At 53.3% G+C, this 27350-nt stretch overlaps 10 protein-coding genes across 10 annotated transcripts; 7 read left to right on the top strand and 3 right to left on the bottom strand.

Annotated features, from left to right (window-relative positions):
* Positions 1–127: 127 nt before the first annotated feature.
* On the bottom strand, positions 128–3350 carry CC84DRAFT_1264102 (uncharacterized protein). The gene is made up of 2 exons (XM_018185283.1): positions 3208–3350; positions 128–3162 (listed from the first exon to the last, which is right to left on the bottom strand). Exons 1-2 carry the CDS (start codon positions 3292–3294, stop codon positions 325–327), a joined length of 2925 nt encoding a protein of 974 aa, XP_018030100.1. The 5' UTR covers positions 3295–3350; the 3' UTR covers positions 128–324.
* Positions 3351–3506: 156 nt separating this feature from the next.
* Positions 3507–7112, top strand: CC84DRAFT_1264101 (uncharacterized protein). The gene is made up of 2 exons (XM_018185282.1): positions 3507–4062; positions 4309–7112. The coding sequence occupies exons 1-2, from the start codon at positions 3860–3862 to the stop codon at positions 6770–6772; spliced, it is 2667 nt and encodes an 888-aa protein (XP_018030099.1). The 5' UTR covers positions 3507–3859; the 3' UTR covers positions 6773–7112.
* A 1115-nt stretch (positions 7113–8227) lies between these two features.
* CC84DRAFT_1156792 (uncharacterized protein) lies at positions 8228–10472 on the top strand. Its single transcript, XM_018176985.1, has 2 exons — positions 8228–9174; positions 9224–10472. Exons 1-2 carry the CDS (start codon positions 8255–8257, stop codon positions 10440–10442), a joined length of 2139 nt encoding a protein of 712 aa, XP_018030098.1. The 5' UTR covers positions 8228–8254; the 3' UTR covers positions 10443–10472.
* Positions 10473–11064: 592 nt separating this feature from the next.
* Positions 11065–15452, top strand: CC84DRAFT_1264099 (glutamine-hydrolyzing asparagine synthase; the record flags this gene model as incomplete). Its single annotated transcript, XM_018185281.1, has 8 exons — positions 11065–11716; positions 11768–11971; positions 12031–12365; positions 13295–13758; positions 13806–13889; positions 13937–14374; positions 14481–15134; positions 15177–15452. The coding sequence occupies exons 1-8, from the start codon at positions 11562–11564 to the stop codon at positions 15450–15452; spliced, it is 2610 nt and encodes an 869-aa protein (XP_018030097.1). The 5' UTR covers positions 11065–11561.
* A 270-nt stretch (positions 15453–15722) lies between these two features.
* CC84DRAFT_1103449 (TatD family hydrolase) lies at positions 15723–16786 on the top strand (the record flags this gene model as incomplete). The annotated part of the gene is made up of 2 exons (XM_018175015.1): positions 15723–15803; positions 15869–16786. Coding segments are annotated over 2 exons (999 nt in total), but the record flags the coding sequence as incomplete, so codon positions are not given.
* Positions 16787–17095: 309 nt separating this feature from the next.
* On the top strand, positions 17096–18457 carry CC84DRAFT_1222739 (uncharacterized protein; the record flags this gene model as incomplete). Its single annotated transcript, XM_018183409.1, has 2 exons — positions 17096–17218; positions 17270–18457. 2 exons carry the CDS (start codon positions 17096–17098, stop codon positions 18455–18457), a joined length of 1311 nt encoding a protein of 436 aa, XP_018030095.1.
* Positions 18458–19408: 951 nt separating this feature from the next.
* On the bottom strand, positions 19409–19994 carry CC84DRAFT_1181197 (uncharacterized protein; the record flags this gene model as incomplete). Its single annotated transcript, XM_018180536.1, has 2 exons — positions 19409–19621; positions 19668–19994. 2 exons carry the CDS (start codon positions 19992–19994, stop codon positions 19409–19411), a joined length of 540 nt encoding a protein of 179 aa, XP_018030094.1.
* A 2180-nt stretch (positions 19995–22174) lies between these two features.
* CC84DRAFT_1222737 (FAD/NAD(P)-binding domain-containing protein) lies at positions 22175–23659 on the top strand (the record flags this gene model as incomplete). Its single annotated transcript, XM_018183408.1, has 4 exons — positions 22175–22422; positions 22490–22739; positions 22802–23086; positions 23153–23659. The coding sequence occupies 4 exons, from the start codon at positions 22175–22177 to the stop codon at positions 23657–23659; spliced, it is 1290 nt and encodes a 429-aa protein (XP_018030093.1).
* A 53-nt stretch (positions 23660–23712) lies between these two features.
* CC84DRAFT_380430 (uncharacterized protein) lies at positions 23713–27091 on the bottom strand. Its single transcript, XM_018185971.1, has 3 exons — positions 26808–27091; positions 24258–26734; positions 23713–24207 (listed from the first exon to the last, which is right to left on the bottom strand). The coding sequence occupies exons 1-3, from the start codon at positions 26892–26894 to the stop codon at positions 23766–23768; spliced, it is 3006 nt and encodes a 1001-aa protein (XP_018030092.1). The 5' UTR covers positions 26895–27091; the 3' UTR covers positions 23713–23765.
* CC84DRAFT_1169240 (uncharacterized protein) lies at positions 27087–27336 on the top strand. The gene has a single exon (XM_018179611.1). The coding sequence runs from the start codon at positions 27091–27093 to the stop codon at positions 27319–27321; it is 231 nt and encodes a 76-aa protein (XP_018030091.1). The 5' UTR covers positions 27087–27090; the 3' UTR covers positions 27322–27336.
* The last annotated feature ends 14 nt before the right edge of the window (positions 27337–27350 follow it).

Raw genomic sequence — 27350 nt, 5'->3', positions numbered from 1 at the left:
GGCTCTGGGGCGGCTGGTACGGCCAAGAGGGGCAGACGCTGCACACGCGTGGTGAGTGCCTAGAACTGTGGGTGGACTGGTTCTGGCGTGAGTGTGAACAGCGGCGATACAATGTCAGGTTGACGTTGGAAACAGTCGTAATTGTCTAAGTTATCCTAAGCTCAGTTGTTAAGTACTCAACTGACGCACATGGTCTTCAATTTCCGTACCAGCCCGACGGAACGTTACTGTGCCAATATGTATACCACCTGCGCCTCTGTGTACATTGAAATCTTCACTGGGTATCAGATCCGTCCTGCATATCGTACAAGTACACACTACACCTCATGACAGAACGGATTTCCGGTCCTCTTCAGTCAGTCGTCCCACTACATATGACTTCACGTGTTTCTCAGATGGCCATTTCCACTCCTTGACGCCGTTGACTTGCGCCTTGACCAGCTCCGCGATCTCCTCTGGCGCACCATCATGAATTTGGCTACTATCAAGTTCGCCCTCCAGCGCAGCTCGTAATGCCACTAGGGTGTTGTACAAAAGCTGTGGCCCTCCATGCTGAGCATTTGCTCGAACCATGATCTCCTTGTGATATGTTGTGAGCCAGATAGAGAAGGAGTACAAGCCTTCGTAGTCTCTCAGAAAACCCAAAGCGCGAACATACGCCTGAAGAACGTCTGGGCCTGGTGCGTGAGGTGGGAGTGTTTCCATCTCGAAGCCCGATGGGCGCACAACACTTGAATCGACGTTGGCGCCGACCAAGTTGTGAAACGTGGTACGCAGAAGTGACCGAGCTGAAGGGAGTATGCGATTTGCGAGCTCAGCTGGGAGGCGTCCATTGTAGATTGTTCGTGCTGTGTAGCGTACAACAGTGCATAATAGTTTGAATTGATCGTCATCCGGACCGACGTCTTTCTGTGTCATTCGGTCGAATATTTTGCACATCGCAGTATATTGGCTTGCCGCAGACTTCTGCTTGCCATATCCGTACAGTAACTTCTGCATATATGCGGTCCAAGGAGGGCGGTAAGTCAATTGCAAAGTCATGAGGAGATGATAAGCATATTCAATGAGATAGGTTCGATCGTGCTTGAGCCGTTCCTCGTGATAAGCTCGCGCAATCCGTAATGGCTCATCTGGAGGTGAATCACCGAATCGACCAAACCGACAGAGGCAACGGATGAAGGATGTCATGAAAAAATTCGGAATAAGTGCACGGTCTCGCTTATCCAACGGTATTCCATGGAGGAGCCGACTCACTCCTCCACCGAACCTGCCCTGTGTTGCTTCGAGCAGGTGTAAGCAGGTCTCAAAATCGGGAAGTGTCTCAAGCAGGAAAGCGAGCAATCTCTTCTTTGGCCGCAATCGGTTGCGCCACATTCTTTCATACAGCTGGATGTATGAAGGTACCGGCTCACTTAAGTAAACGAGATGCAGAGGCGACGTGGGATCTGACAAGACCTCTTTCATATCCCCTGGCAAAGGGTTCTTCGCGTTCGATGCAATAAATTCTGACGACGATGGATCTCCATGTCCCGACTGCTGGGCCGTGATTTCTGGGTAATGCAGCTTTTCGAACATAGCCTGGTAGACTAGCGATGAGGCACCAGTGCCCGACTCTTCGTATGCCAGAAAGCAGGCCCATGCTTCCCGTCTCGTTCTCGTCGTGCGAATTCGCGCGCCCCAAAGTCGCGCTTTGTTCTCACTTCCATGGGCGTTGTTGTCGGGAGGCATGTGAGTTCTGGTTTGCACAGTTGGAGACAAGTCTGTATCCCATCCAGCGTAGACTTCGGCAATTTTTTCCCATTCACGCCCAGCATATCCTGCTTCAAAGAGTCGATGAAGCAGGCGTGATGCCCTCGAGGCACCAAACATATACCCCTTGTCCTCATCCATGGCATTCCTATTCTCTTTCCAAGGTGGCCATGATGGCCCTTTCAGCATGCCCCATTCCTTCTCTTTTGTCGTCTTGGGATGGGTAAGCTGGGTGCGGATAGCTCCTCGAAAGCCATGTCTCGTGACGATGAGAGCTGGTTCGCAGCTCGCCATGAACTGTAACACAACAAATTGTGCCTTTTCCTGGTAGGAACCAGCAATCATAGGGTGCTCTGACGTCGGCAGCGAGATGAGCACCAACAACGAGTTACAAAATCGAGTCAGAACTGCCTGAAAAGTAGATGAAGAAGAATCGGCCTCCTTGCCCTCTCGATAAAGCCGAGTGGCCTCGGTGCAAAACAAAGAGGTAATCCAGGGCATTGCTTCAGGCCAGACCAAACGCGCGTGGCGTAGTAATCGTATTATAAGCACGGTAAGTGAAGACCAAACTATGGGCTCTGCGCGTAGTCTTACGCCCAAATGTCTCATCACCCTTCCCAACGCGGATGTCCGTATGCGTTTCCGTCGAAGAAACAATAATAACAAGAACAGAGGCGTTCTGCAATGATGGTGACTGAATACTGCAGATGCATGATCAGAGCTAGGATCAATAAGGCATTGGCACCAAGAATGCACATCTGCCTCAGAGTAGCCTTTACTCTGTAGGAGCATGATCTCTTGACGCGTGAAAGGTGTTTTGGTCCTAGGTGGCATTGTCAAGCCGGAGAGTTGACGGGCCAATATAGTATACAACGATACAGGTCCGTCCATAGGACTTCGAATGTTTTCCGGAGGATGAACAACACGGAGTATCCCGCCATGCTGTCGTATTGCCGGATTGACATAAGAATGGTCATGTTTGAGGGAGTCGACCGATTCGAGGGACGAGCAATACAAGTTTCGGGATCCATCATATATGTGATCCAGAACCATGGCTGGCTGACTGGACCTTTGGCGCTTTCTGGTCCGCCTTGACGGACCATGTGTGGAGCCAGCCGAATCCCCAGTGACGTTCTCTCCTTCCTTTTCAGCCGCTTGCGCAAAACCCTCGGACATTTGTGTACTTAAGATGGAGGCCCAGTCGCCTATATTAAACTCAGGCGATCCATTGGCGGGTGCATGGCTTCTTGAACGTCCTTCAGTATCCTGAGGGGGCGTATACAACTGGCTACCGGTCAGTCCCGACTGTGGGCGTTGATGAGTCGTAAAGGACGCGTGTGGATAATGCCGTAATGTGTCAAGGCATTGCAGACGAGCCTGCGTGCTCGCACGGGAGTTGGGGACGTAGAGTTGCTAGACGGGTTAGAGGAAGCTTCAACGACCAGATGTCTTACTGACTAGCTGCGAAACATGGGGGAGGCGCGTTGTGCATCGGAGGAAGCGGCAATGGCTACCTGGGGCTGCCAGGGAGAGAGTCAAGGGCATTCATCGACAGGCGAGCTGGGGCCTTGGGGAGAACAACGGGCAATGCTGTGGGGGGGAAATAATGGTGCAGCGAGACCATGAATTTGCGGCTGTCGAAGCTCCATCTCCAAATGCACTAGTCCTATTCTAGGCCGCGCCTGCCGCGAGTGTTACTTAGACGCGCTGGTTCACCTCAGCCTCTGCTATTGCAGCACATAATCTGCGCAGTATTGCACTTGGTGAGTTGCTGCAGAGCGACCGCATTGGAAACGGCTTGCAGGCGTGTACCGGAGTGCTGGCAGGACGTGGTATTGAGGCGCCTTGCATATTTCTTGGCGGCTCCGTTCAACCTTCGACGCTCAGCAAAACCACCCCGAGATAAACCATTCACGCGCTGCCCTTCCGCTCCGAGCTACCGACGCGCCCACGGCTCTGAAAAACCCCAGCCTGAGTGGACTCGTCTCACCTGGCACACGCGCTGTGCTGAGGTTTCCTGCGGGCTGCTCACCACCCGCGACATCGGTCTTCCTTCGCGCGTCGCACGCTTCCACGCATCGCTCCGTCGCGAACAGGCGTCCCCATCACCATGTCCACCACTACCAACGGCGCCTTGACCCCGCCGTCTCTGCCGCCCGCACCCGCGTCGCCGTCGCTCGCGAAACGGAAACGTACCGAGACCGACGCCGCCATCGCCAATGGCGCGTCTTCTACTGCGCCTGCAAAGCTCGCCAACGGCGCAGCACCTTCGTTGCAGGCCGCGCTCGAGGACATACTGTCCATTCTAAAGAGGTAGGGTACTCCAACAGAACCATCCGACAGCTGCACAGCCCTGCCTGCCTGCCCGCGTCCGCCAAATAGGACGCCTCGGCTTCGCGCGCGCAACATCATGCAGCTTCATACGCAATCGCGACAGTAGCAGGGTTGCAATGCCGAATGCATCCTACAGCATGTCCTTTGGCCTTTGGTTTTGATCCATCGCTCCTCCCAAACCGTTCAACCAGCATACTTGAAGACAGATTCGCTGACTCCACATAGTTACGACACGCAACCTTCCATACTCGCGCATCCCCTCGCGACATCAGCTGCTCGAGCCGCGTCCGGAGAGGCCGATACAAAACGCGCAAAGTTATCGCCCCAAAGCGGCACATCCTCCATCATCTCTCTGGTGCAAGCCGGCGCGTATTCTTCACTTCAGGCGTTTGCGAAGGATGTTGAAGATGCAACTGCGGACATACTTGCCAGTGCCGGCGTTGGCGAGCTGGCTACCGCTCCTCCTACGGTTGAGGAGACCCGGTTGCAATCAGGAGTGTTGGCTCTCTGCAAACTATCGAGGAGCTTGGTAGCAAGGGAAGAACTCAGAAGAGCCCATGTCGAGACTAAGAAAGAGCCTCAGGATGGCACGGCAGATGAGACCGAGGGTCAAAATGAGAAGGCTTCACCTGTGAAGGAAGAACCTCCGGAAAGCCGGACTGTCCTCACACTTTTCGGAAGCGCCCAGGGACCAAAGCAACTCTTCTCGAGCCTGCAGCAACCCCGTTCTGTTACGCCTCGAGACGGAGCATCTACACTAGACCTGTCGGTAAAGATCACTCTACCACTGCGTGAATCTACTCTACCGAATATCATCTCCACAACCGAAGTTTTCCCCCTTCCGGATGATGTTGACGAGAAGCGGAAAGCGAATGCGACGATCGGCAAGGTGTTCAAGGCACCCGCTCATCTACCGCAACTCAGCCCACCTAAGCTTGCAAAGCCTTTGACCACCAAGGGCAACGTGGTCACTTTCGCACCACCCGAAGTGCCCAAACCCAGTCGTAAGGGTTCGCACTCATATGCTACCCAAAACCTTGCCACCAGCAATTGGCTAGGATATGGCGGGGCCGATATGCCAAAGGACCCCACGTCTCCCAACGAGAAGAAAAAGAGTAGGCAAAGAGCACTGAGCATGGGTGAAGCCCAACAGCCACCATCCGAGTCAACTCTCGTGGCCGTGAAGCAGGCAAAAGAAGATGCACTCTTCCGCAGCGCATACTCTAGCTTTGCACCAAGCCGTGACGATACCACGGCTGTCGTTCCAGAAGAAACTAAAAATATGGTCTGGTGGCAAAAGGTGGGCGAAAAGCGCTTTAATGAGGTGTTCCCCATTGACCCCGAGTTATTGGGCCTGAGCGAATCACCTGGAACGGCGATTGATGACATTGACGAGAATGAAGAAGAAGCATTCAAGAAAGCTGTGGACACATTCGAGCCTGTAGAAGATGGACTCTTCGCGGATACAGAAGCGAATACGGTACTGGACAAGGACACCGAAGAAGTGCTCCATGAGATATCCGAGCTCCTCGAGACGTTAGCTTCCCACCAAAGGATACGCAACTCATCACTGGCCACTAATCCGCGTACACCGGTGATACAAAATTCATCACTAGCATCCCTGGCAGGAAGCCCGTCGACACCGTCGTCCGATGAGATTGATGTCTACCAAATGCTGAAGTCGCAGCTCACGCTGATGGTTTCGCAGCTGCCACCATACGCTGTGGCCAAACTCAACGGCGATCAACTTGATGAGCTCAACATTAGTCGGACTCTGATGGTTGAGAACAGAGCCGCTCGCGGAGTCCTCGAAGATGATCAATCATCCAGGCTTGCAAAGGCGCCGGTGCCAGCGCCAGCGGCAACTCCAACACTGAATCGTATGGTTTCAAGTGGCTCTGGTACTCATTCGCATTACCCTCCAGGGAGCAGCCAATACGGCCGCTCCACATCTTCGATGCATACCGGTGCTCGGCCTGTACAATCGGGCCCTAATTACTTTCCCCAGCAACCGGCTGTCGCGCGATCTCCGTCCATGCAATACCAACGTTCCACTTCCGGATCGCAGGTATATCAGGCGCCTGCGTCGTCCTATGCCACCCCTAGACCAAGCTTTTCTGGTACCCAAGCTTACGGTCAGCAGACATCGAGGACATCATATACGCAGAACCCCACGGGTCAGTACTATTCTCAGCGTTCATCTCAGCCTAGCAACTACGCGGGCGGTCAGTCTCAATACTTCGGATCCACTCCGCAGACCCAGCCGCAAAGCCGGTACTCGCAACCAACGCAGAACGGCTACTTCCAACGGTCTCAAAATGTGGCGCCAATGTACGGAGCAACACCGAATAACCAGACCCGCACGGCTTCCCCGCTCAAGGCTGCCCCATCGACTGGCCAAACGGCTTATGGAGCACGGCCAGGTTATGGGCCTGGCGGTCAGATACGTAGTACCTACTATCCTCCTTCACAGTATGGGACCGCACAACCTCACACCCCCTCCGCACCATCGACTACTGGTTTTAGCGCGAACCCCCAGCAGATGATGCTGGATAGGCAGCAAGCACAGCAGACGCAAGCACGGCTTGCAGCGCAAAATAGCTTCAACAGGCAAGGCTCTGGTACTCCTCAGCCTCCACAAAATGGACAGCACGGTGGGCCACCAAATGGCACGCCAATGGCGACTTAGGGTTGTCGTTTGTACGGGAGTAGGCGAAGTGGCGTTTGGGGGGCATAATTTGGATATTGATAGAGCATATCCATGGCGTTTTATATCGTCTTATCTCGGGATTGGAGGAACAGGGTCTGAGCCGAAGAGCACGACTTATTTGTGTGGAGCCTTTTCGGAACATGTGTTCGTTCAAAAGTAGGGTGACGTTTCGGGATGAGAGTATTGTACCAAAACGGACATATGGTAGCTGAAGTGGCATCTTGAAGCTAGTTAGCTCAAGAAGATGCCTGTAATCCAAGATTGTACTGTAATTCCAAGAGTAGGTCCTCCTTGAGGCCCTTCGCCGGTGTCAAACACGATGGGTATGCCTATCTAAACTTGGGCTTCCATGCTTGAGTGTATTTTCGATCTGATATCAAAAGGCCCGTGACGACCAGGTGAGGGAATTGCTGCCCAGGTGTTCGTGGTGCCCGCGCGAGGTCCCTTGGTACGCAGCCGCGTCTCTGAAGGAGTCTGCGCCCTAGGGCATCTCGGACTCGTCTGTCGGGAACACGGGCGGTGCCTGAAGTGTGGGTACAAAGCCAGTGCGAGTCAAGACAGGGTGATGCATGTCTCAAGTAAACGCAAGAGGCAAGAGACATCCAGTTTGTACACCGTAATTTACTAAAGTCAGGGGAGTTGGGGGCTGGGGCGTAGAGCTCACCGCAGATCTAGGGAGGTCATGGTGAATGATTTGTGGGAAGGAGAAGTTATTCGATTGAATATTCTAGAGCTCCAATACAGGGTGTTCAATTGATTATGTAGTAGCCCCACCATGAGGTTGGGCTGACCATCGTCGCGTCAGTCTGCGTGGAGGTGGACCGATTGTCTTCAGATGTACGCTAATTTGTATTGTGAGTCTATTAGCTTCAGCTTTCCACTAACCGCGACTGTTATATTCAAGTAGAGTACCCTTTACATGGTGCTAATGTACACAGGACGGCAGTCAGATTGATTACCAATGAGAGATTGGGGGTGAATAGAACGGACTGCTACGATTGGCTGATTCAATAACTGATTTGAAACGTGAAGAACTGTTGAACTGGTCGTACCATTTGTGATACCGCACTGCAGTACGCAACAGTCCTAGCTAATGACGTAAGTGTGCCTCCGTATTGTCGAGAAACCCCTCTCCAAGAGTTTGCCCAGCTCAGTCAAGAAGCAACTTGACTGCTGATTAAGCGGGTTCTTGGTCGTGATTTGCACTGGTGATTTTGCATCTTGACACAGCCATGGAAGCCTTGTAGTAATGAGTTGACACTGCTAGTCTTCCAGATCATGTGCGATCAAGGCAGAGGTGTCGTCGCGAAGCACTAACGCCCGTTGCGCGCGGCACGTTGTACGTCTCGCGCTAGTGGTCGCCCCAACAACCAATGGCAAAACAAACTTTCGCAACCGCACCTCCACCATCCTCAAGCTGAATTGCATTCACATTTTTTAACATTAGTACTATTCTAAATAATGGCGCGCCTCCGGAAGCCCAGCCCTACGGAGCAAACCATATTCATGCCTCCCCCCACACCTACCACACGAACCAGTCCCCGCAAGGGCGTGCGCGAAACGCCCTCAACCCGCAAACTGCGCTACACCTCGCCCGAAGACTCCGATGAAGGCTCAATACTCGTTCCAAAGGCTCCTATCAACCAGTCGCCGGTTAGGAAACAACGCGTGCTGCGGCCAATGCCAAGCAATGCGACTCTGGCAAAGAGACCGAGTACCGAGAGTCTGCGCAGCCTAGCAGCAACACCCGACAAGGACAGAAGGCCTAGGAGGCCGCTTAGAGAGGGTGGAAGTGCAGCGAACCATCTCTACTCGAAGACTCTGGCCAAGACTGTGGCGAGGAAGAAGGGTCCCTTGAGCCTTGCACGGTCCGAGGTAGAGGAGACAGTCGTTGATGAAAACGACGTTGGGCAGAGCATCCTGTGTGGTGACGCTGATGGTCCAAGTGAGGAAGACAAGGAGAATGTGCGGCAGTCGGTAGAGGAGAGTGATGCAGACGAAGAGCCCGTAGTCGCTGCAAGGAGGAGACCTGAGCAACCGCGAGGACGGAGGAGGGTGGTGTCCGACTCTGAGGAAGAGGAAGACGAGGAGTGGGATGATGCCGTCATGTCCCAGCACACACAAGCCCCAGTTCCAGAGCCTGCGTGGAAGCCTTCCACGGACATGCCACCACCGCCCCTTGTTTCCAACAGGCCTCCGTTCAGAAAGGGCCACAGCACCATATCGAACTGGGCGCAAGATGTGATCGACCTGACAAGTTCTCCCGCGCCATCGCCGTCGTTCGCACTCCCACCACCTGCCCGAGCGCGCACTGCGTCTTTCGCCGCTTCTTCCCGCGCAAGCAGCAGAGCGTCGAACCGTGGAGATGATGTTTTAGTCTAGTGAGTATATTCTTTTCTTTTGCACCGCACAGCGATTGACCTCGTTCAGCTCCCCAACTCCTACGAAACAACGCTCACCTCGCAAGGCACCCCCGATATCGCGCCCAAGCACACCTCCTCAGCTACCCAGTCCTTCGAAGCTTGCCTCGCCGTCAAAGAAAAATATTCGGATCCCAAATGTACCAAATCTGCGACCCAGCATCGATGCCTTCTGGGATCCCGAGATAGTCAATGACCACAATGACAAGTTCTCGCCCTCGAAGCCACTTCTCTCGCCCCGGAAACAGAACCTCTTCAAGCAGCTCGAAAAGCAGATCAACTCCATAACCATCTCCGACGACGAGAGTGACTCTTTCCCCTCACCAACAACTTCACCACGGAAGAAGAAAGTACAGTCTCCTACGAAAAAGGTATCGGCAGATGGTTCTTCGCCAACCGTAGCGGTCCTACGCGCCCAACGCAAGGACTTTGCAGCCCGTAAGCACGCAATCGCCGAAACCTTCATTGCTGAGGTAGACATGGCTATCACGAACGGCCGCATCGCCGAGCTCTCTAGCAATACTGGAGGCATCCAGCTCGTCTGGTCCAAGACGCTCAAAACGACTGCTGGCCGTGCCAACTGGCGCCGCGAGCAAATCCGCCTGCGCACTGGACCTCTGCCCACGGACACGCGTGTCGAAATCCGGCACTACTGCTCCATTGAGCTCGCCGAAAAGGTCATCGACGACGAAGAGCGGCTGTACAATGTGCTTGCACACGAGTACTGCCACCTCACGACCTTCATGATCAGTGAGGTTCGCAACAACCCGCACGGCGCAGAGTTCAAGTCGTGGGGCGCGAAAGTCACGGCCGCGTTCAGGAGCAGAGGCGTCGAAGTTACCACCAAGCACTCGTACAAGATCGACTACAAGTACATCTGGGAATGCGTGGCGTGTGGCTGCGAGTTCAAGAGGCACAGCAAGTCGATCGACCCTGTGCGCCATTCGTGCGGCCGGTGCAAGGCGAAACTTGTGCAGACGAAGCCGACTCCTCGCAGCGGCGCTGTCGGTAAGGATGGAAAGAAGCCGAACGGCGAGTACCAGGTTTTCGTCAAAGACAACTTTGCCAAGGTGAAGAAGGAGATGGAGGGCAAGGGCCAGGATGCAGCTATGGGCAAGGTTATGGAGGTGGTCGCGAGGGCGTATCGAGAGATGAAAGCTGGGAAGGCGAAGGAAGTTGAGAGCAAGGTGGATGATTTGGAGGCTGCGATTGAGAGTTTGAGGATATGAGTGCGGATACGGCCAGACTTCGACGATTTTCCTTTGTTGATTATGAGCTATGGCCATGGATCTCATCAGCTCCCGGCGTTTGTGCGGGGATTTGGAGTAACTCTCTGCATAGTAAAAGCATCACCTGGTTGTTTTCAACCCTTGTCTCCGCTACACAAGTATATGCTTACAAAAATGGTTGCGTTGTCTCTTTCCATGGTCACGATGGCGGAGCATCGTCTCGAACTGTTGTCTGTAGCTTCGCTGTTTCTGAAGACAATGCGGAGTGGCCGAGAGTAGAATCCGGGCTTTTGTAGCTATGTAAATCCAGGACAAACTATTAAAGGATAGTTTTACAATTGTACTACTGTACAGTGAGTTTCTCTAGAATAAGGTGTGCACTAGAACTTATATTTGGTTTAGCCACTGTGATATGTCAGCTCGCCGACATGCGCTCAGTAGAGCACGACTTTGCCCGTGAACGCGTCAGTAGAATCTAAGCTTTGTTTCATGCATTGCGACATTGATGGTGGGGAATGCCGTTGTACAATTCGTCTAATTCAAAAGGAGCTAGACCCAATCTCCGAGCCTTCTCTAATAACCGAGCAGGGGCTTGCTCCACCGCGATGTGACCACGGCTTGACGACGATCTCTCCTTACATATGTTGGTCTGTCCGCTACAGTTCGACAGGTGTCGCATAGAAAATGCCACCAAAGAGAGAGCATCGGGCTGACCAACAGGATGCCGTGGCTTTCGATACGTACCAACCAACGCCCGTCTTCCTTCGAATGTGCATATGCACCCCATATTCCTAGGGTAGCAACCCTGTCTAGTCTGGCACAAAACTGTCAAGCTCCGGGAAATTTATTCCCCACCGGCGGCACTTATACGAGATGCTCTACCGTCTACCCGAAACGCGTGGACGAAACAATCAGATCATCATGGTCGATGCTCGATAATTCGCGGAACAACAATCTCTATAGTGCTCGGTGCGTTGCGGCGGACACTATGGGAGCTTAACGCATATAGGGGACGCAGTATAAGATGACTTGGCTTCCAAGCTTTTTGTATCCCACTCGCGGCCTTTCACTCCCTACTACACTCCAGTTCCATCTTTGCCAAAGTTATATTTCTATAATATGAAGTTCTCTTCTTCTCTCGTCTCCCTGGCGTTGGCTGCCTCGAGCGCCTTCGCTGCCCCCCTTGAGGCAACTCGTACCGTCGAGAAGCGTGATACCACCATCTCCTGCGACTCCTGGGGCTCCCTGCAAACGGGCGGGTACACAATCTACCAGTGAGTTTAGATATTTGAGAAGTGCCAAGGACGTCAATCTGATTCAGACAGTAACAACTGGGGCGCGTCCGGTGCCACCTCAGGCAGCCAGTGTACCTACTTCAAGTCGCTGAGCGGCAACACAGTTGCTTGGTCCACGAAGTGGTCCTGGGCTGGTGGCCCATACCAGGTGAAGAGCTACTCCAATGTCGCTCTCGAAAATGTCAACAAGCAGCTGTCCGCTGTCTCCTCCATTCCTTCGGTCTGGAAGTGGTCGTAAGTGCTTAAAAGCACACCTGAAGCAACGCATGCAGTCTCACTAACATGCTCCCCAGACAAACCAGCAGCGGCACCCCTGTCGCCGACGTGGCCTACGACCTCTGGCTCGCTCCCACCTCTGGCGGCTCCAACGCCTACGAGATCATGGTCTGGCTAGCCGCATACGGCGGCGCCGGCCCCATCTCCTCCACTGGCAGCGCCATTGCCACCGTCACCATCGGCGGCGCCAGCTACAAGCTATACTACGGACTCAACGGCAGTGTCAAGGTGTACTCGTTCGTTGCGTCCGCTACCAACAGCAACTTCAACGGCGACCTCAACCTCTTCTTCAAGTACCTTACTAGCAGCCAGGGTGTCCCGACCAGCTCCTGGATTACGTCGCTGCAGGCGGGTACGGAGCCGTTTACTGGATCTAACGTTGTCCTTACGACTTCGGCTTACAGCATCTCTGTGAAATAAGCGAGTGGTTGTGTGGGAGAGTGTGCCTAGGTTTTCCATGTAAATATTGGCTGATGCCGTCCTGAACATATTATTTTACCTGAATAGCGATGGGCAATAAAAATTGTCTACCGCCATAACCATTGCCGCTGTGATAGGGTCCAGGCTTCCATCTTTTTGAACCATGTCAGTCGGACTGGATACTCACAGTGGGTGACCACAAAAACGACATTCCGTAGCTATAGAATGTCGGGGTACACTATCAAAGTATACCTTTACAATCGTATTATACAGTGAAATCTTGCAGGATAAGTCCCAATTTTTGTGTCAGCCACTGTGGTTGGTGATTCTATGCGGCTGAAGATAGACGTTAGTGGCAGATGTTCGGAGATCTATGCATGGACATGTGCTATCTTGTGAGCTGATGTGGCTTTTGTCCAATGTGTTGTGCATTACAAAGAAGTGTTAGTACACAGTGGGAATCTTCAGAGATAAGTTCACTTCGTAGTGGTGCTAGCTTCCAATGGCGCAAGTAGGATCATCAATACGTCATACGTCATTGAATCAGCACCATTGCTCCCATATCGCAAAATATCAGGTACAAAACTCTTTGAATTTCCATCGACACAATTCGAAGATGTGTGGCATTAGCTGCATTGTCGCCCTCGACGATGCTCGAAGGAGCATTTCTGGCCACCTTGACAATCCAAAAACATGGCCACAACAGTTAGACGAGAGTCTTGAGATGATCAAGCATAGAGGGCCAGATTCAAAAGGCCAATGGATAAGCTTTGATAATAAAGTTGGTACTTCAACGTTGCAACCCTGGCCGTCCGGTAGTCACCCATTTTTGTAAGCGATGGTTGCTAAGAATCCATACAGCACTTGGACACGTTAGACTAGCCATCAACGACTTATCGCCAGATGGCGCGCAGCCGTTCCATGATGAGGAAAATAGCGTACACGCAGTTGTCAATGGAGAGCTCTATGATTACGATGCCCTCCGAGCGTCCCTACTCGCCAAGACGAATCATCACTTCAGAGGCCACAGCGACAGCGAACTCGTGATCGCGCTTTACAAGTACTACGGAATATCATTTCTCTCCCACCTGCGTGGAGAGTTTGCACTCTGCATTTACGACTCGCGGACACAGACCTTCGTCGCAGCAAGAGATCGCTACGGTATCAAGCCATTGTTTTACACTTTTGTTGATAACAAGATGCTTATCGCAGCTGAAGCTAAAGCGTTCCTGCCCCTGGGCTGGGAACCAGAGTGGGATGTTGCGAGCTTGAAAGAGGCGGGATGGAATCATGCTGCTAGAACGATATTTAAAGGCGTTAGAAAAGTACGGCAGTGAAGGCAAGAGAAGAGGGTAGATACTGATTAACACAGGTCCGGCCTGGTCACTACATCATCTGTCAGCATTACGATAGCATCGAATCGCGTTCTTACTGGGACATCGAATACCCTCACAAGGTAGGAAGCATTCTGCTGTTGGAATGCTGATGGTCTGACACAGGTAGACACAACCAGATCCACGCTCTGACAAAGAAATGATCGAAGGCCTCCGATCCCAGATGCTCGAAGCCATACGCATCCGCCTCCGAGCCGATGTCCCCGTCGGCGTGTATCTCAGCGGCGGCATCGACTCCTCGGTGATCGCGGGCATGGTCACGCACCTCGTCAAAGAGCAAGACGAGCGCATGGGCAACGACAACGAAACAGAACGCGTAAGCTGCTTCAGCATCGCCTTCGACGAGGACAGCGGCTTTGACGAGTCTGCCATTGCAAACCGAACAGCAGACCACCTCGGCGTGAAGTACTACAAGAAGCACATGAACGAAGCTGAGCTTGCCGCGCGGTTCGAGGACGCGACTTGGTACTGCGAGCACCACAACCCGGATCTCAACTACGTGGGCAAGTACGCGCTGAGTGAGGTTCCGCAGGAGCTGGGGTTCAAGGTGAGTAAACCACCGGGTACCAAGTTGATGTCTCTTGCCTTTCCCTCTTAGCTGAGACATTTATCACCTCATCTCAAATCATACTGACTTCATACCCTCATCTTAGGTGGTTCTGACGGGCGAGGGTGCCGATGAACAATTTGCCGGCTACCCGATGTACTTGCCTGACTATCTCCGTGAACCGGACCTTGCGTACACGTCTAACCCGTTGCCAGAGGAGACGCGCAAAGCACAATGCATCAAGACCGACGAGGAGAGCAGCGCGTACTACAAATCTGTTGGCGCCAACGGTGCCAACCGAGGGCCGTCGCTGCCTCGACACATGCTAAACGACATTACGACTGTGTCCTCGATGGCAGCGTTCTCACCAGATACGCTCTTCGCGGACTGGACCAAGGCTTACGGTACCTGCGACCCACAGCTTACGATCGCGAACTCTGTAGACGGCCGGGCGAGGGACAAGATCATGTCAGAATGGCATCCACTGCATTCTGCGTTGTATGTTTGGCAGAAAGGCCATCTGTGCAACATTTTTCTGTCATGCTTGGGCGATAGGACGGAAATGGCCCATTCGATCGAGGCTCGGACGCCGTTCCTAGACCACCATCTGACCGAGTATGTAAACGGGCTGCCGCCGAGTGTGAAGATAAGATGGGATGGTGAGGAGCAGCGATTTATCGAAAAGTGGATCTTGAGGGAGGCGAGTAGGCCGTTCATTACGGATGAGCTGTACAAGAGGAAGAAACACGCAAGTCATTCTGTGCATGACCAGAGATGTAGTGTGTACTAACTCGTACTACAGCCATACTCTGCGCCAACTACGTATCCAGAAGATGGCCCATTACACAAACTACTTTCTGGGTTGCTGGTCAGGGAGAGAGTAGAGGGGCTTGGATTTGTTGCCTGGGACAAGGCTGAGGGCTTGGTCGAGAGAGCTTTCAAGAACAAGGACGCAAGTGCGATGCGGTTCGCATTTACTGTTGCGCAGTGGGTCGTTATTGGAGAGCGGTTCAAGGTCAAGAGAGCCGAGGCACCGTCGATCATGTCGATTGGATACCGGCAATGTATTGACAATTAAAGGGCAAACTATTTCGGATACTCGCGATGAAAGAATGTATACAACGCAAGGCTTGTTTGATTCTGTGCAAGTTTACCATTGGGTGACTCAGGATATCATACATGTTTATGAATCAAATCCAATCCTGCATCGCTGGTGTCGGCGCTCACGCGAGGGCGTGGTTAAGGACATGCTTTTGAAGCGGCCCGACCCGAGATGCGAGTCAGGGCAGTTGCCGATCTAGAACTGTACCATTGAGCATCGCACCGTTTCATCTCATAGACCAAACTTCTTGCCATGTCCGATAGCCTTTTGGAAAGCCTACCAAAAAATGCGCCTCTAAAGCCGCAGACAGAACTGCAATACGCAGATGTAAGTCCCGCATCAAATTCAATATTGGCATCATTTCGCAACCCACGACACTAACGTCCATTCAGGTCGCCGTAACAGCCACAGCAAAGGACTTTGCAGGCGTTTATCGCAACAAGCAATACCATGCGCCCGATTTCCCCGCTGTACTGGACCGCTCCCTAGCAGCCAATGTGAAGAAAGTCGTGCTCACGGGCATGTCACCCTCAGACGCACAGTTCAATGCCGATATCGCACGGTCGAGACCAGACCAATGCAGCATCACCGTCGGCGTGCATCCGTACCACGCTGCCGAGCCGTACGCTGACGGCAGCGACGGGAGCGCGTACTTTGCGTGCATGGCTTCAACGATTGCCGAGCTGCGGGAAGGGAGTGCGACATTAGTGTCTTCGTTTGGGGAGCTGGGGCTGGATTATGATCATCTTGAGTGGGCGAGCAAAGATGTCCAGATTCAATGCTTCAAGGACCAGCTAGACTTGTTCGTGAGAGGCAACTACGACCTCCCGCTGTTCCTGCACTGTCGCGCGGCCTTCGACGACTTCGTGGCGGTCATCGAGCCATATCTTGCGCGGCTTCCGCGGAGGGGACTGGTGCACTCTTTCGTGGGCAGCTCAGCGCAGATGGCGAAGCTTACAGACATGGGGTTTGATGTGAGTGTGAATGGATTCAGCTTCAAGGATCGCGAATCACTAGAGATGGTGGCAGCGCTGCCGTTGGAGAGACTGCAGCTTGAGACGGATGCGCCATGGGGGGCGATACAACCGAGTTCGGAAGTTGCAAAGAGATACCTTGTCCATGCACCACCGCTGCCATCGAGCAAGAAGAGGGACAAATTCCAGATGGGCATGATGGTCAAGGAGAGGAACGAGAGCTGTGCCATAAGTCAGGTCGCATTCGTAGTAGCAGGCGTGAAAGGACTGAGTGTGGATGAAGTCGCTGAGGCTGCTTGGCACAATAGCACAACAATGTTTCGTATGGGAGGGTGAGCAGGTGTATTTGAAGGAAATGTTTCACCGCCTGCTGGCCGGAAGCTTGACGTGTATCCACAGTGGCCGACTGTAATGACGAGGATCCCTTCCAATGAACATCCACGATGACCTGTCATATAGTGAGTTATAAGCGTAAGATAGAGCAAAGTAACACAGGACGCCTATACCCAGTGTTTATGTCGTCCACTGTCATGCAGCTCGTCAGCGCTAAGAACAGCAGTGGGTTGCTTCCCTTATCGATAGCACAATAAAAAGTTTGGGGAGATGGCGGGGTTTGCTCCTCCAACAACACACAATTTCCCCGCCATGCCTCCTTACGACAGTGACTCTTCCGACGAGGGAGAGGAATATACTGAAACAAATACTCTTCTGGGATACGCGTCCCAAGGCGCATCCGGAGACGCCATATCGCACCTGGGCGGTTCTCCAGTATGCCCCTCCACCTTTCCTCTAGTCAGCCCATAAATTAACAGTTCATAGGCATGGATAGACGATAAAACGGCACCCTCGGGTGCATTGGCAAAGTGCAAAGTATGCAACGGGCTTCTTACGCTTCTGCTCGAACTGAACGGCGACCTTCCCGAACATTTCCCCGGACACGAACGACGACTGTACATATGGGGCTGTCGCAGGAAGACTTGCAGGCGGAAGGAAGGCAGCGTGAGGGGACTACGCGGAATCCGCGTTGCGAAAGGGTCCGGCAAGCTCGCAGAGAAGAAGGCGCAGAAGCCGGAAGTCAAGCAACAGGAGGAGCCGCAGCCGCAGCCGCAGCCGCAGCTGGGAGAATCGCTGTTCGGAGTCAAGAGCGGCGGCAGCGCGGGAGCACCAGCAAACCCTTTCGCGAACCCATTCTCGTCAGCTTCAAATGGAACACCGCCAGCCAACCCATTTGCTCCAGGCGGTGCCAGCGCGAATCCTTTCGGAAGCGCACAGCCGCCAGCAAAGCCTGCGCCTGAGGTGAGCAAGGACGAGGCCTCCACGACATTACCCGAAACATTTGCATCAAAGGTGCGCGTCTCATCGCCGCCGCCTGCAACACAGCCCGCGCGACCGCACGAACCCTGGCCCGCAGAATCAGACTTCCCTCCCGCATACCCGCACTACTACCTCGATGCCGAGTACGAGACGCTCGATGCGCCCTCCACACCCCAGATCCCCGCGAACGCACGCATGGACGTAGACACCGAGGGCGGCGGCAGCGGAGGCGGAAAAGAAGACAAGGAGATCTTTGAGAGTACACTCGACAAGGCTTTCCAGAAGTTTGCAGACCGCGTTGGCGAGAACCCCGAGCAGGTCCTCCGGTACGAGTTCCAGGGTAAACCTTTGCTCTACAGTGACGCCGATGCTGTCGGCAAGCTGCTTGCCGCACACTCAGAGCACGGCTCGTCTTCGAACGTGAAAGTCACCACCATGGGCTCCGGAGGAGGCTCGGGCGTGCCGAGATGTCAGAACTGCGGCGCCGACCGCGTTTTTGAGGTACAGCTAACGCCACATACGATCACTGAGCTGGAGGCGGATGAGATGAGTATCGATGGGATGGAATGGGGCACCATCATTTTTGCGACTTGCAGCAAGGACTGCAAGCCGAGCGACGTGCCCGAGGGCGAGGTGGGATATGTGGAGGAATGGGTGGGTGTGCAGTGGGAGGAGGTTGCTAAGAACAACTGAGAGCAGAACCATGCGCGTACTCTAGCAATACTTTTCGAATGATACCCGGTCGAGGCTTTGAAAGCATTTCCCCGCACTTAGTTCAATGATTTAGTCGCCCTTGGAGATCTAGGTGTTTCCTATACGTATCGCTAGGCGACTGCCACATGTGGTTCGTCGTCCCAACATTTGGACTTTTAGTATCATCGGCCTGATGTATAAACAGAGTAGGCACCTCCAACTATCACGTTCACGTTCACCTTTAACCCACATTTCCCACTGTTAGGACAAACAAAATGGCTTCTTTCCCGCTCCCAGATAGCATCGCAAATCTCACGTTCGCAGCGCGTTGCGGCTTCGCCCACAGCATCCTGACCGCATGATATACATCCAAGCGAGATAGAACCACCGCTGCGTATTGTTTCCAGACCTGACCCTGGTACTAGCACCTGCGAGGCCTGCGACAAACTCCGACCCACACCTACCCTTTCACATGAGAGACCCCTTATCTTCCTTCAGGGAGAACATAATCGAGCCACTCGTCCATCCTATCTTTGTCTTGGCATATTTATGAATTGTCTCGAGAACGGTCTTTGATATCGTACACCTGTATCTCGAAAGGTGCGAAAGACCAGTCATCTAGTCATGTATCATTTCTGGCCAAGGTTAATCAACCACTTCAGTCGAGGGACAAAGTGTGGTGGAAATGCCTCTTCGCTGCATGTATTGACGTTGTCTGAGGTGTCGACGAGATCTGGGACAACATTCGCTTGGATGATGGCATGAGAAGGTATGGGCTACGACGGTACACCGACCTGTCATGAGGAACCATGTCAAGCTGCCGGATACATGTATTCTATCGACTCATCCTCCTGTAAAGAGCGACTGTCTAGGTAGCAATCAAGATCAATCCAACCTGATGCTTCTCCATCGATACCACCCCGCCTTCACCCACTAGAACATGGCATCTGCTCAGTTGACCCAGCCGGTGAGGCGGTTCGCAATATCGCTGACGTAGGAAGCCGTGGCACCGCGTCCATCGCTAAGGTCGCCGAGATTGACGTTGCCTGAGTTGTACTCACGAAGAGCAGGATAGATGGACTCGCCGCTCCACTTGTCACCATGGGCTGTCAGGTTACCCTTGAAGTGCTCAGTGCCCTTGCGAACCATGTCGGTAATTGCTTCCTGCATTCATCAGCATGGCTTCTCACGTGTCCTTGCATCACCATACCTGGCTCACGCCATGCTGGCCGGGGCAACCCGCGCAGCCTCCGCACTGCATCAAGCCGCCGGTGGGAATGTTGTCGCCGGGGCTGTATGTCGTCTGGACACCGACGTCGCCATGGCTCTCCTGCATGATGATGGCGAGGATGACGCGCTCGTCGACGCCGATCTTAGCACACTCTTTGATGGCATTCCAGATGCGGCCGACGTCTTCGCCCGTGTCGCCCGTGGCGAACATGGATGGCTTGTTGCGGTTGAACATATCTTCGAAGCCGATCCAATTATCGATGGATGGGAAGTTTTGCCATGGGCCGGAGTAGTTTTGGGGGGCCATTGTTTGGGATTGTCTGATGATGAATAGGTAGGCTTGTTGAGAGTGCTGGTTACTTGAATGTGGAAGCGAGGTATGAGCTTTGGGAGTGATGGCGATGATACTGAGGGCAGTTGGGAGGACCGTCTTTATACCATTAGATCCTCTAACTCGGCATCACTTTTGCTCCGGCGCTGACGTTGCTTGTTTAGGGACGCATCAGGATACGCCCCGGTGGGCAACGATCGGATTTCGCACATGGCTGACATCACCTAGCTTTTGCGGCTTAATAGACCATGGGTAGCTCGTGACTACACTGGTTTTTATTGAAAGTAAGCTCATCATTCGCCTTTTCATATCTCTCTCATCAGCACTCTCCCTCAGGCCTATTTGGCAGGAGTATTCAGTACGTCGAGATTTTGCCTTATTAATAGGTAGTTGCAATAACAGTTTTACATAAAAAGCTCATCTTTGCCGTCCGGAAAGGGCATATCGCGAATGATGGTGGTGGTGATAATGATGCCAACCGACACTACCCACTACACATTCGAACACATGCTAAATCCAAGATCCGCATGCATACGATCAACTAGGGAATCGTACTCATCCATATATGCTCACTTTCAGAAGATGTAGGTTGCTTACGATCTGCGAGTCAGGCACTTGATTGGAAGTAGGCTGCAAGGGTCCGTGTGAAGCTGCAAATGCAAATGCAGTTGTGTAAACGGCATGTAGAGACTTTTGGTGGCAATTTTAGCTCCGAAGCCCGTAACATGGGTCATTGTAAGGTCTGAAAGCTGCCGTGAGGTTTAGACCATGCTGTCTGCCGCCACAGCGAGAGCGGGAAGTCTTGATGGTTGCCCTACCACCTCTGATAGGATCTTGATCGATAATGGTAAAGGAAGCTACAGAGAATGTCATAAGCCAACACCATTCACCCTGTATTATTCCAAATATGTAGCACGAAACGAGAGGAACGGTCGCAAAACTATGTTGTGGGTGATGTCGACGTTGCCTTGTAAGCGGCGCCATAAAGACGGGTCTACCAGGACAAGAAAGCAGCTGAGAACAGCATCAATAAGCTCATGAATCCCCTGGATGCTGAGCTTAGCATATGCTTGATGGATTTTAGCTGATCATCAAACCTATTGTCGGCTGCGTACATTCATAACATATGCCACGACGAAATTTGTTCAGGCTCTTTGCGAGTCACTTTACGATCGTAAGGTCGCAGCATAGATTAGTAGTGTGGCATTTATTGCTCTTTCTAATTGAGACGAGCCTCAACCCTTCATTTTGGTGTTTAGAGAAGAAATACTTGGTTGTTCTGGCCCTGGGCTCTGAGAAGTGCTGACGCCAGCATTGTCGAGAGGCGGTATCGGTCCCTGGAATACCTGTATGTTAGTACCTCATCACATCTCCCTGCGCGCTTGAGGAAAACTCACGGCTCAGCGGCAGCTCTCGTGCGAGTTGCACCTACGTTCAGCTGACCCGACACTACTACGCGTGTAGCAAGCATGAAGGCATCGGTATCGTCAACTGGCATACTTGCATATATCCTGAGGTTTGCTGTTGCTGTGATTCAGTCAAGGGGAACGGGAAAGATTGCTGGTCGTTGCACGAAGGTTGTTTGGAAGGCAGCGCGATAACAGTCTTCGAGTAAGTCGAAGGCTGGATTAGCTGAACCTATAACTGCGGCGGCTTATTGCTCGCATTAGCGAGCCACTTCTGAGGAGATTTCCACGACGTGCCTTGCCTCCCAATTTCGTCAATTTGCTGCATTCATGAAGCTGACAGAGTGCAGACTGGTTCCTTTGTACACGTCTTCTCTATTAATTCTTGGTAAGGTATGCCGCATCCAATAACTTCAGCAAGAATGAGATGCTTGGACCGGACTTTCCTATGCTGTTTGGTTTGCGAAGCGCGACTTCCCCAGTACCATGCTGCACCTCTGGATACCGTCTAGTTCAGCACGCAAGCCGTCCAGAAGTTCGTGGGGGCGCCGTCCTATCCCCGGCGCTCGAACCCCACCCTCATGTAGCTCGCACACCATTCGCGTGACATTTGACGACAAGCCGCTTTGTCACTACCACGCGGAACCTGGAGCTTCGCGAACCCGGTATACATTCCCGATATGTATACCTCCACTCCACTCTCCTCCTCGGAGATCTCGAGAATTTGAAACAAAAAATCATACATACAAAATGACAGTCGACATCACCGCAGCACCCCTGAAAGTCGCCATAGTAGGAGGCGGCCCTGGAGGCCTGGCAACCGCCATCGCTCTCCAGAAGATACCAAGCGTTGAAGTCACTATCTACGAGCAGGCGAGCGTGCTGCGCGAGGTTGGTGCAGGAATCAGCATTGGGGCGAATTCGTGGAAGGTGTTGGAGTTGCTGGGAGTAGCTGATCAGGTGAACACCGGACACGAGACATATACGGTTCTAAACCTGTGCGTGTACTGCATCTATGAGATCTAAGTGCTCTTATTATGAAGTGGCTGACAGATTCAATGATAGAAACGGGAGGTCAGGCGAAGAAGTGCACCGAAGAGAAAAGCCCCATAGCGCGACCGGAAGACCACCAATCCGCACGCAGAGAACAAAACTACAGTCTGCGCTGCTCTCGGCCGTCAGACCTGGTACGATCAAGCTGTCTAAGAAACTCGTGAAGATGGAGGACCAGGGCGCAAAGGGAATATCGCTCACCTTCAAAGACGGCACTTCCAGCGTCGTTGATCTTGTCGTCGGCGCAGATGGCATACGCTCTGTATGCGTCCCTCATTCCCCTACGCTGCATTGATTTAAAGACACATTACTAATACCCTAAAGGTCGTCCGCGATACCGCGTTCCCGGCGTACCCAGACACCCTCAAGTTCACCGGCACAACCATCTGGCGCACTCTCCTCCCCTGGTCCGCAGTCTCGGATCTCGACCCCCGATTCGGAACTACAGCGTGGTGGCACACGCCTACGACGCACGTGTACTTCTCCCCAGTGGGCGAAGGACTCTGGGAGATTGCCGCCAGAGCCTGGCACGATCCCGCGGTGCACAGCGCGAGCAAAGTGAGCTGGGGCGTGCCTGTGACGAACGAGCATGTAGAGTCGCATTTCACAGTAAGTCCAATATTTGACCACAACGCTGATATAGGGTGGGTGTAACTGATCCTTGTCCAAATATAGGAGTATCTCCCGCAGATCCGTGAAGCGCTCGCGAGGGTGTCCGCGGGAGGCTGGCGCGAGTTCGCCGCCTTCGCCGGCCCCGAGATTCCCACGCTGACCGCGTGGTCGAACCGCGTGGTGCTTGTGGGCGACTCTTCGCACGCATTGTCCGGGGCGTTTGGGTCTGGCGCGGGGTTCGCGATGGAGGATGGGTGGATTCTTGCGAGGGCGTTGGCCTACTACGCTAACGATACTGGTAGAGCTTTGTCGCTGTTCAATGAGATACGACTCCCGTACTATGCGAGGATGTACGAGTATTTGGCATCTGAGGCGGCGCGGCGGGCGAAGAAGCTGGCTGATATTGGGGATCCGACATTTGATGAGAGAGTGAGGGGTAAGGTCATCTCGGACGGAGGTGGAGGGCTGGATTGGATATATCAGAATGACATAGAAGCTGTGTGGAAGACCGCGGTAGGATACGGTCCTACGGATACGTCCAATTTCGGACCTATCCATGCGAGCATTTAATCGGCAACAAATGGTTCAAGCTATAATATGAATGATTAGTGGATATCGCTGCCGACAACGCCTTTTGACGCACACACTGATCCCCCAAAACCACAGATACCCTCCCCTAGAACCCAAACTTGCTCTTCACAGCCCCCATGACCATGCCTCTCTTCTGCTTGGCCACATACTTGTTCACATCATCTGCCCAGCCCTTGCTGTTGTTGCTTAGATTGTCCATGCTGTCGCCCACAATACTCAGCTTCTCGGTCCTCTCATTCAACGTTCTTGACGCCCACGCCCCCCAACTTTCGTCTGCAGGCGGAGGCGCAGCAGAAGAAGAAGCGCTAGGCTGGCCGGGTCGGCGCGCGTCTCTACGGCGTTGTGCCTCGTCTGCTTGGGCTTGAGCGAGCATGCGTTTCGACGGCGGGCGGTCGGGGCCGCCAATGAGAAGGTCCATGTCTTCCATGGTAACATACTGGGTGCCTGAGATCCACTGCAGGTTTGAGATTGTTGGGCGTGGTGGAATGAGAAGCTCTGGATTGATAAGTGTATCTCTCGTTTGGTCACTGTAGCACGTCAGTTCACAAGTAACGAAGACTATGCGCGGATGACTTACAGTTTCAAATTCGTTCCGAAGACGTTGATAAGGGCAAGCTCAGACGGTCCAGTCCAGCCTAGTACATCTCCCGTGCTCGTAATCACGGCCTCAGGGAAGCGCCGCGGATCCAGAACATCTGCCACCTTCACGGCCCCAATCTCCTTCATGGCAGGTATTGAGTAGCCCCTTGCGAAGCCATCGCCGTATAAACCGAGCAAGCAATGGCCCAGATCTTCATATCGAACAATGGATGCTGAGTCACATAGGAACTCGTTCCAGGTCTTGCTCGCACCTTTATGGGTAGCTGGTTGGAATATCCTAGCTCCGTTTGAGGTGACAGCAAGCAAAACGCCGTTGACCTTCGCACCATTCCGCAAACCAGAGACAGCAGCTTGCGATGCGTATGCAGGCCGCCCTGTATCTACATGCATAGGACAGATGCTGATGACTTTGTCGTCCAAGGTGCAGACGCCTGCAAAACTGACAGCATAGCGACCACCTGCTTCGGGTAGTAGCTTGAAGGTTGCTACATGGCCTAAGTTGGTACCGACGTGACATAGAATGCTCGAATAGTCATCATGCTCAAGCGTCATAACGCTAAACTCAATGCTTGTTGGCCACTCCGGCTTCGTCGCACTCTGGGAAGAGCTCCTCCGGAAACTGCCTCGTTTGTCAGACTTTACGAAATCGGATACGTTCGCGTGGTAGATTAGTGCTGGGCCTCTCAAATCGATGATGGCAAGGCTTCCACCTTCAAACCCAGCAGCCACAAAGCCAACATCCGAATGCTTCAGTGTAGATACTGGTCCGTTTCCTTCATTGAGGAGGGTCAGTGGCATCATCCCTTCCTTCAAAAGCGCTTCGGTCCGATCCTGCACATCGGTCAGAGCACCTGGCAAATTCTCGCCCGGGGGCAGCTCTTGACCGAAATGCTTGTTGATCCCCCAACGAAAGACGACCACCTCGCCAGATCGCAGTCCGACTGACAACTCGGAGGCTGCACCGGCGTAGGATATCTTCGTCACTTCAACGCGATCCAACCGGCCTAGGGCGCGCGCGACGTCTAGCTGGAGTAATGCATCGTTCTCGAGTTCGTCCGCATGGCCGGCGTCCCACAACCTGATGGTACCGTCTGCGTGTGAGGTCTGCACGATATTTCGATGTTCAAATCGTTTGAGAGGGTAAACAGCGTCGTGACCGCCAGTAATGAACTTCGGCCCATGTTGCCGTTTCTCGGTCATTCCTAGCCATCTTGTGCGTTCAACCGGGGCCAAGTTTGCGTGGGTTACGAAAGGATGAACGAATGTAAGAGACAAATGTAACTGGTTCGTGGGCGTTATCGGAATCCCGCTTGGGAAGGAGAGCGTTATGAGCTCTCCCGATGCCAGCAAGCTGACGGCAGCAATGGGGTCCTGGCAACCGGCGAAATGAGGGCTGTCGCGAGGTATTAGGCACAGATCGACCACTTCGGTACCTGGTGGACAAGGCAGTATCCTCTGTCGTTTGGGATTCTCAAAGTGATCCGAGAGAATTTGCCATGACGAAGTGTTGTATATCGGTGTGCGTCCTAGCTCAAAGAAGGTCAAGCTCTTAGCTTCGATGTTGGATGGTTGACCCCCAGCAACGAGGATACCGGTATCGTCCGGGTCTTCATTCGCACACCAAGCAATCTTGAAAATTGGGCTCTTGAGTGCAAATGTACCGGGACCAGCGCCAGGACTAAAAGTACCAGGGCCGGGCTTGTCGACGCCGGTGTCGGTCAGAGTTCTCGCCTGAATGACTCTACCATCTTTGGGATCCCAGAACACGAGACTGCTATCCTCATGGCCAGTCAATACGAAAGTCCCCGTAGGATGCCACACGGCCTGCGTCAAGGGTGGACTCCTCTCTTTGAATATGGACGCCGGGTCTGAATCTCCTCCCGGCGCGCCTTTAGGCAGCACGTAGTTGAAGTACTTGATAGCCTTATTCTGCTTGAACGAGTATATGACAGCGCCGGCGTTGTAGCCAATGAGCAGGGTACCAATGTCGCGCGGGTGGAGCGAGAGTGTCACAATTGATGTAAGTCTCGACTGCGGGAACTGCTCGCGCCACAGATTCGGTATCCTGAACTGCGTGAGGTGCTCTCTATCTAGGTCGTAGGCGAGTACATCTCCGTTTTGCGTTCCTAGCAGGGCGTAGTCGAGCGCGGGGTCGCTGTGCAGCGCGGTGATCTTTGCGGGGGGAGAGTGGGCGTTCAGGAGCTTCTTACTTGCCAGAGAGAACACCGATAAGTCATTTCTCGAGTCCACACAGAGAAGCTTCTCGGCGCAGAATTGCAAGATCCTGACAGACCCACGATGCGGAAGAGGAAAGACGACCTCAACGCGCTTCTGCCCAAAGACGTAGATTTGCCCGAGCCCAAACTTGCTTTCGTTGGTGCCGACGGCGAGGAGCTTCTGTACAGGGTCGTATGCGATCTGCGAGATCTGGCTGTTGATGCCAAACTTCTTAATCTATGCGCGACGGTTAGGCTGGAGCTCTCCAACACACGCAGGTCGCGGTGAAGCGATGCGACTGTCAACTTACATGGTCCAACACAAAGAGATCAGCCCCCAGGCCGACGGACAAGTCGTTGTGGACGCCAGCTTGCTTTCCACGCAGAAGGTGAGCCATGGCGGCGGGTCATGTCTTTGCGCGAGAACAAGCTGCGGCCGACGCTGACTGCTGTTATGTCTTGGTCTCGGTCGCCGGCACGCAGTGGACGCGTTACGGGTCCCTGCAGCGAATGACGTACACGGACAAGGGCGGGGCAGTCTTAGCGAACATTCAACGTTCGGACCAGAAGGTTCCGCTGCACAGCTACGACCTTATGGCCAGCTACGACTTGTTCCTGTTCCAGCATTTGATTTCTCCAAGGCCGTTTCTGATGATTGCGGGGAGCAATGCTCAGACGATGCACTACAGTAGAACTGCTGCAGGTGATGCAAAAGCGCCGAAGGAGTTGTCCGTTGTGCGGGGAAAGAATCATTTCCAGCTTTACGATGACCTGAATGACACGGCGCTGAAGCTTATCGAGCTCTTTGGCAAGGCTTTGCAGTAGAGACGACAAATTGTAGGTTGTTGATGAGT

This window comes from Paraphaeosphaeria sporulosa (assembly GCF_001642045.1).
Source record: "Paraphaeosphaeria sporulosa strain AP3s5-JAC2a unplaced genomic scaffold CC84scaffold_14, whole genome shotgun sequence".
NCBI classification, from domain to species: Eukaryota; Fungi; Ascomycota; class Dothideomycetes; order Pleosporales; family Didymosphaeriaceae; genus Paraphaeosphaeria; species Paraphaeosphaeria sporulosa.
This window is presented reverse-complemented; position numbering and strand designations above follow the sequence as displayed.

Bases quoted from the DNA above. Each gene is read 5' to 3' on its own strand.
- CC84DRAFT_1264102 (XM_018185283.1), bottom strand. From the start codon at position 3,294: ATGCCCTTGACTCTCTCCCTGGCAGCCCCAGGTAGCCATTGCCGCTTC. The intron at 3,163-3,207 runs GTCAGTAAGACA...TAACCCGTCTAG, and splicing joins TCCCCCATGTTTCGCAGCTA to CAACTCTACGTCCCCAACTC.
- CC84DRAFT_1264101 (XM_018185282.1), top strand. From the start codon at position 3,860: ATGTCCACCACTACCAACGGCGCCTTGACCCCGCCGTCTCTGCCGCCC. The intron at 4,063-4,308 runs GTAGGGTACTCC...GACTCCACATAG, and splicing joins ATACTGTCCATTCTAAAGAG to TTACGACACGCAACCTTCCA.
- CC84DRAFT_1156792 (XM_018176985.1), top strand. From the start codon at position 8,255: ATGGCGCGCCTCCGGAAGCCCAGCCCTACGGAGCAAACCATATTCATG. The intron at 9,175-9,223 runs GTGAGTATATTC...GACCTCGTTCAG, and splicing joins GGAGATGATGTTTTAGTCTA to CTCCCCAACTCCTACGAAAC.
- CC84DRAFT_380430 (XM_018185971.1), bottom strand. From the start codon at position 26,894: ATGGCTCACCTTCTGCGTGGAAAGCAAGCTGGCGTCCACAACGACTTG. The intron at 26,735-26,807 runs GTAAGTTGACAG...CGTCGCGCATAG, and splicing joins ATCTCTTTGTGTTGGACCAT to ATTAAGAAGTTTGGCATCAA. The intron at 24,208-24,257 runs GTAAGTCATCCG...GACGTGCTACAG, and splicing joins TTCGGAACGAATTTGAAACT to TGACCAAACGAGAGATACAC.
- CC84DRAFT_1169240 (XM_018179611.1), top strand. From the start codon at position 27,091: ATGGCCAGCTACGACTTGTTCCTGTTCCAGCATTTGATTTCTCCAAGG.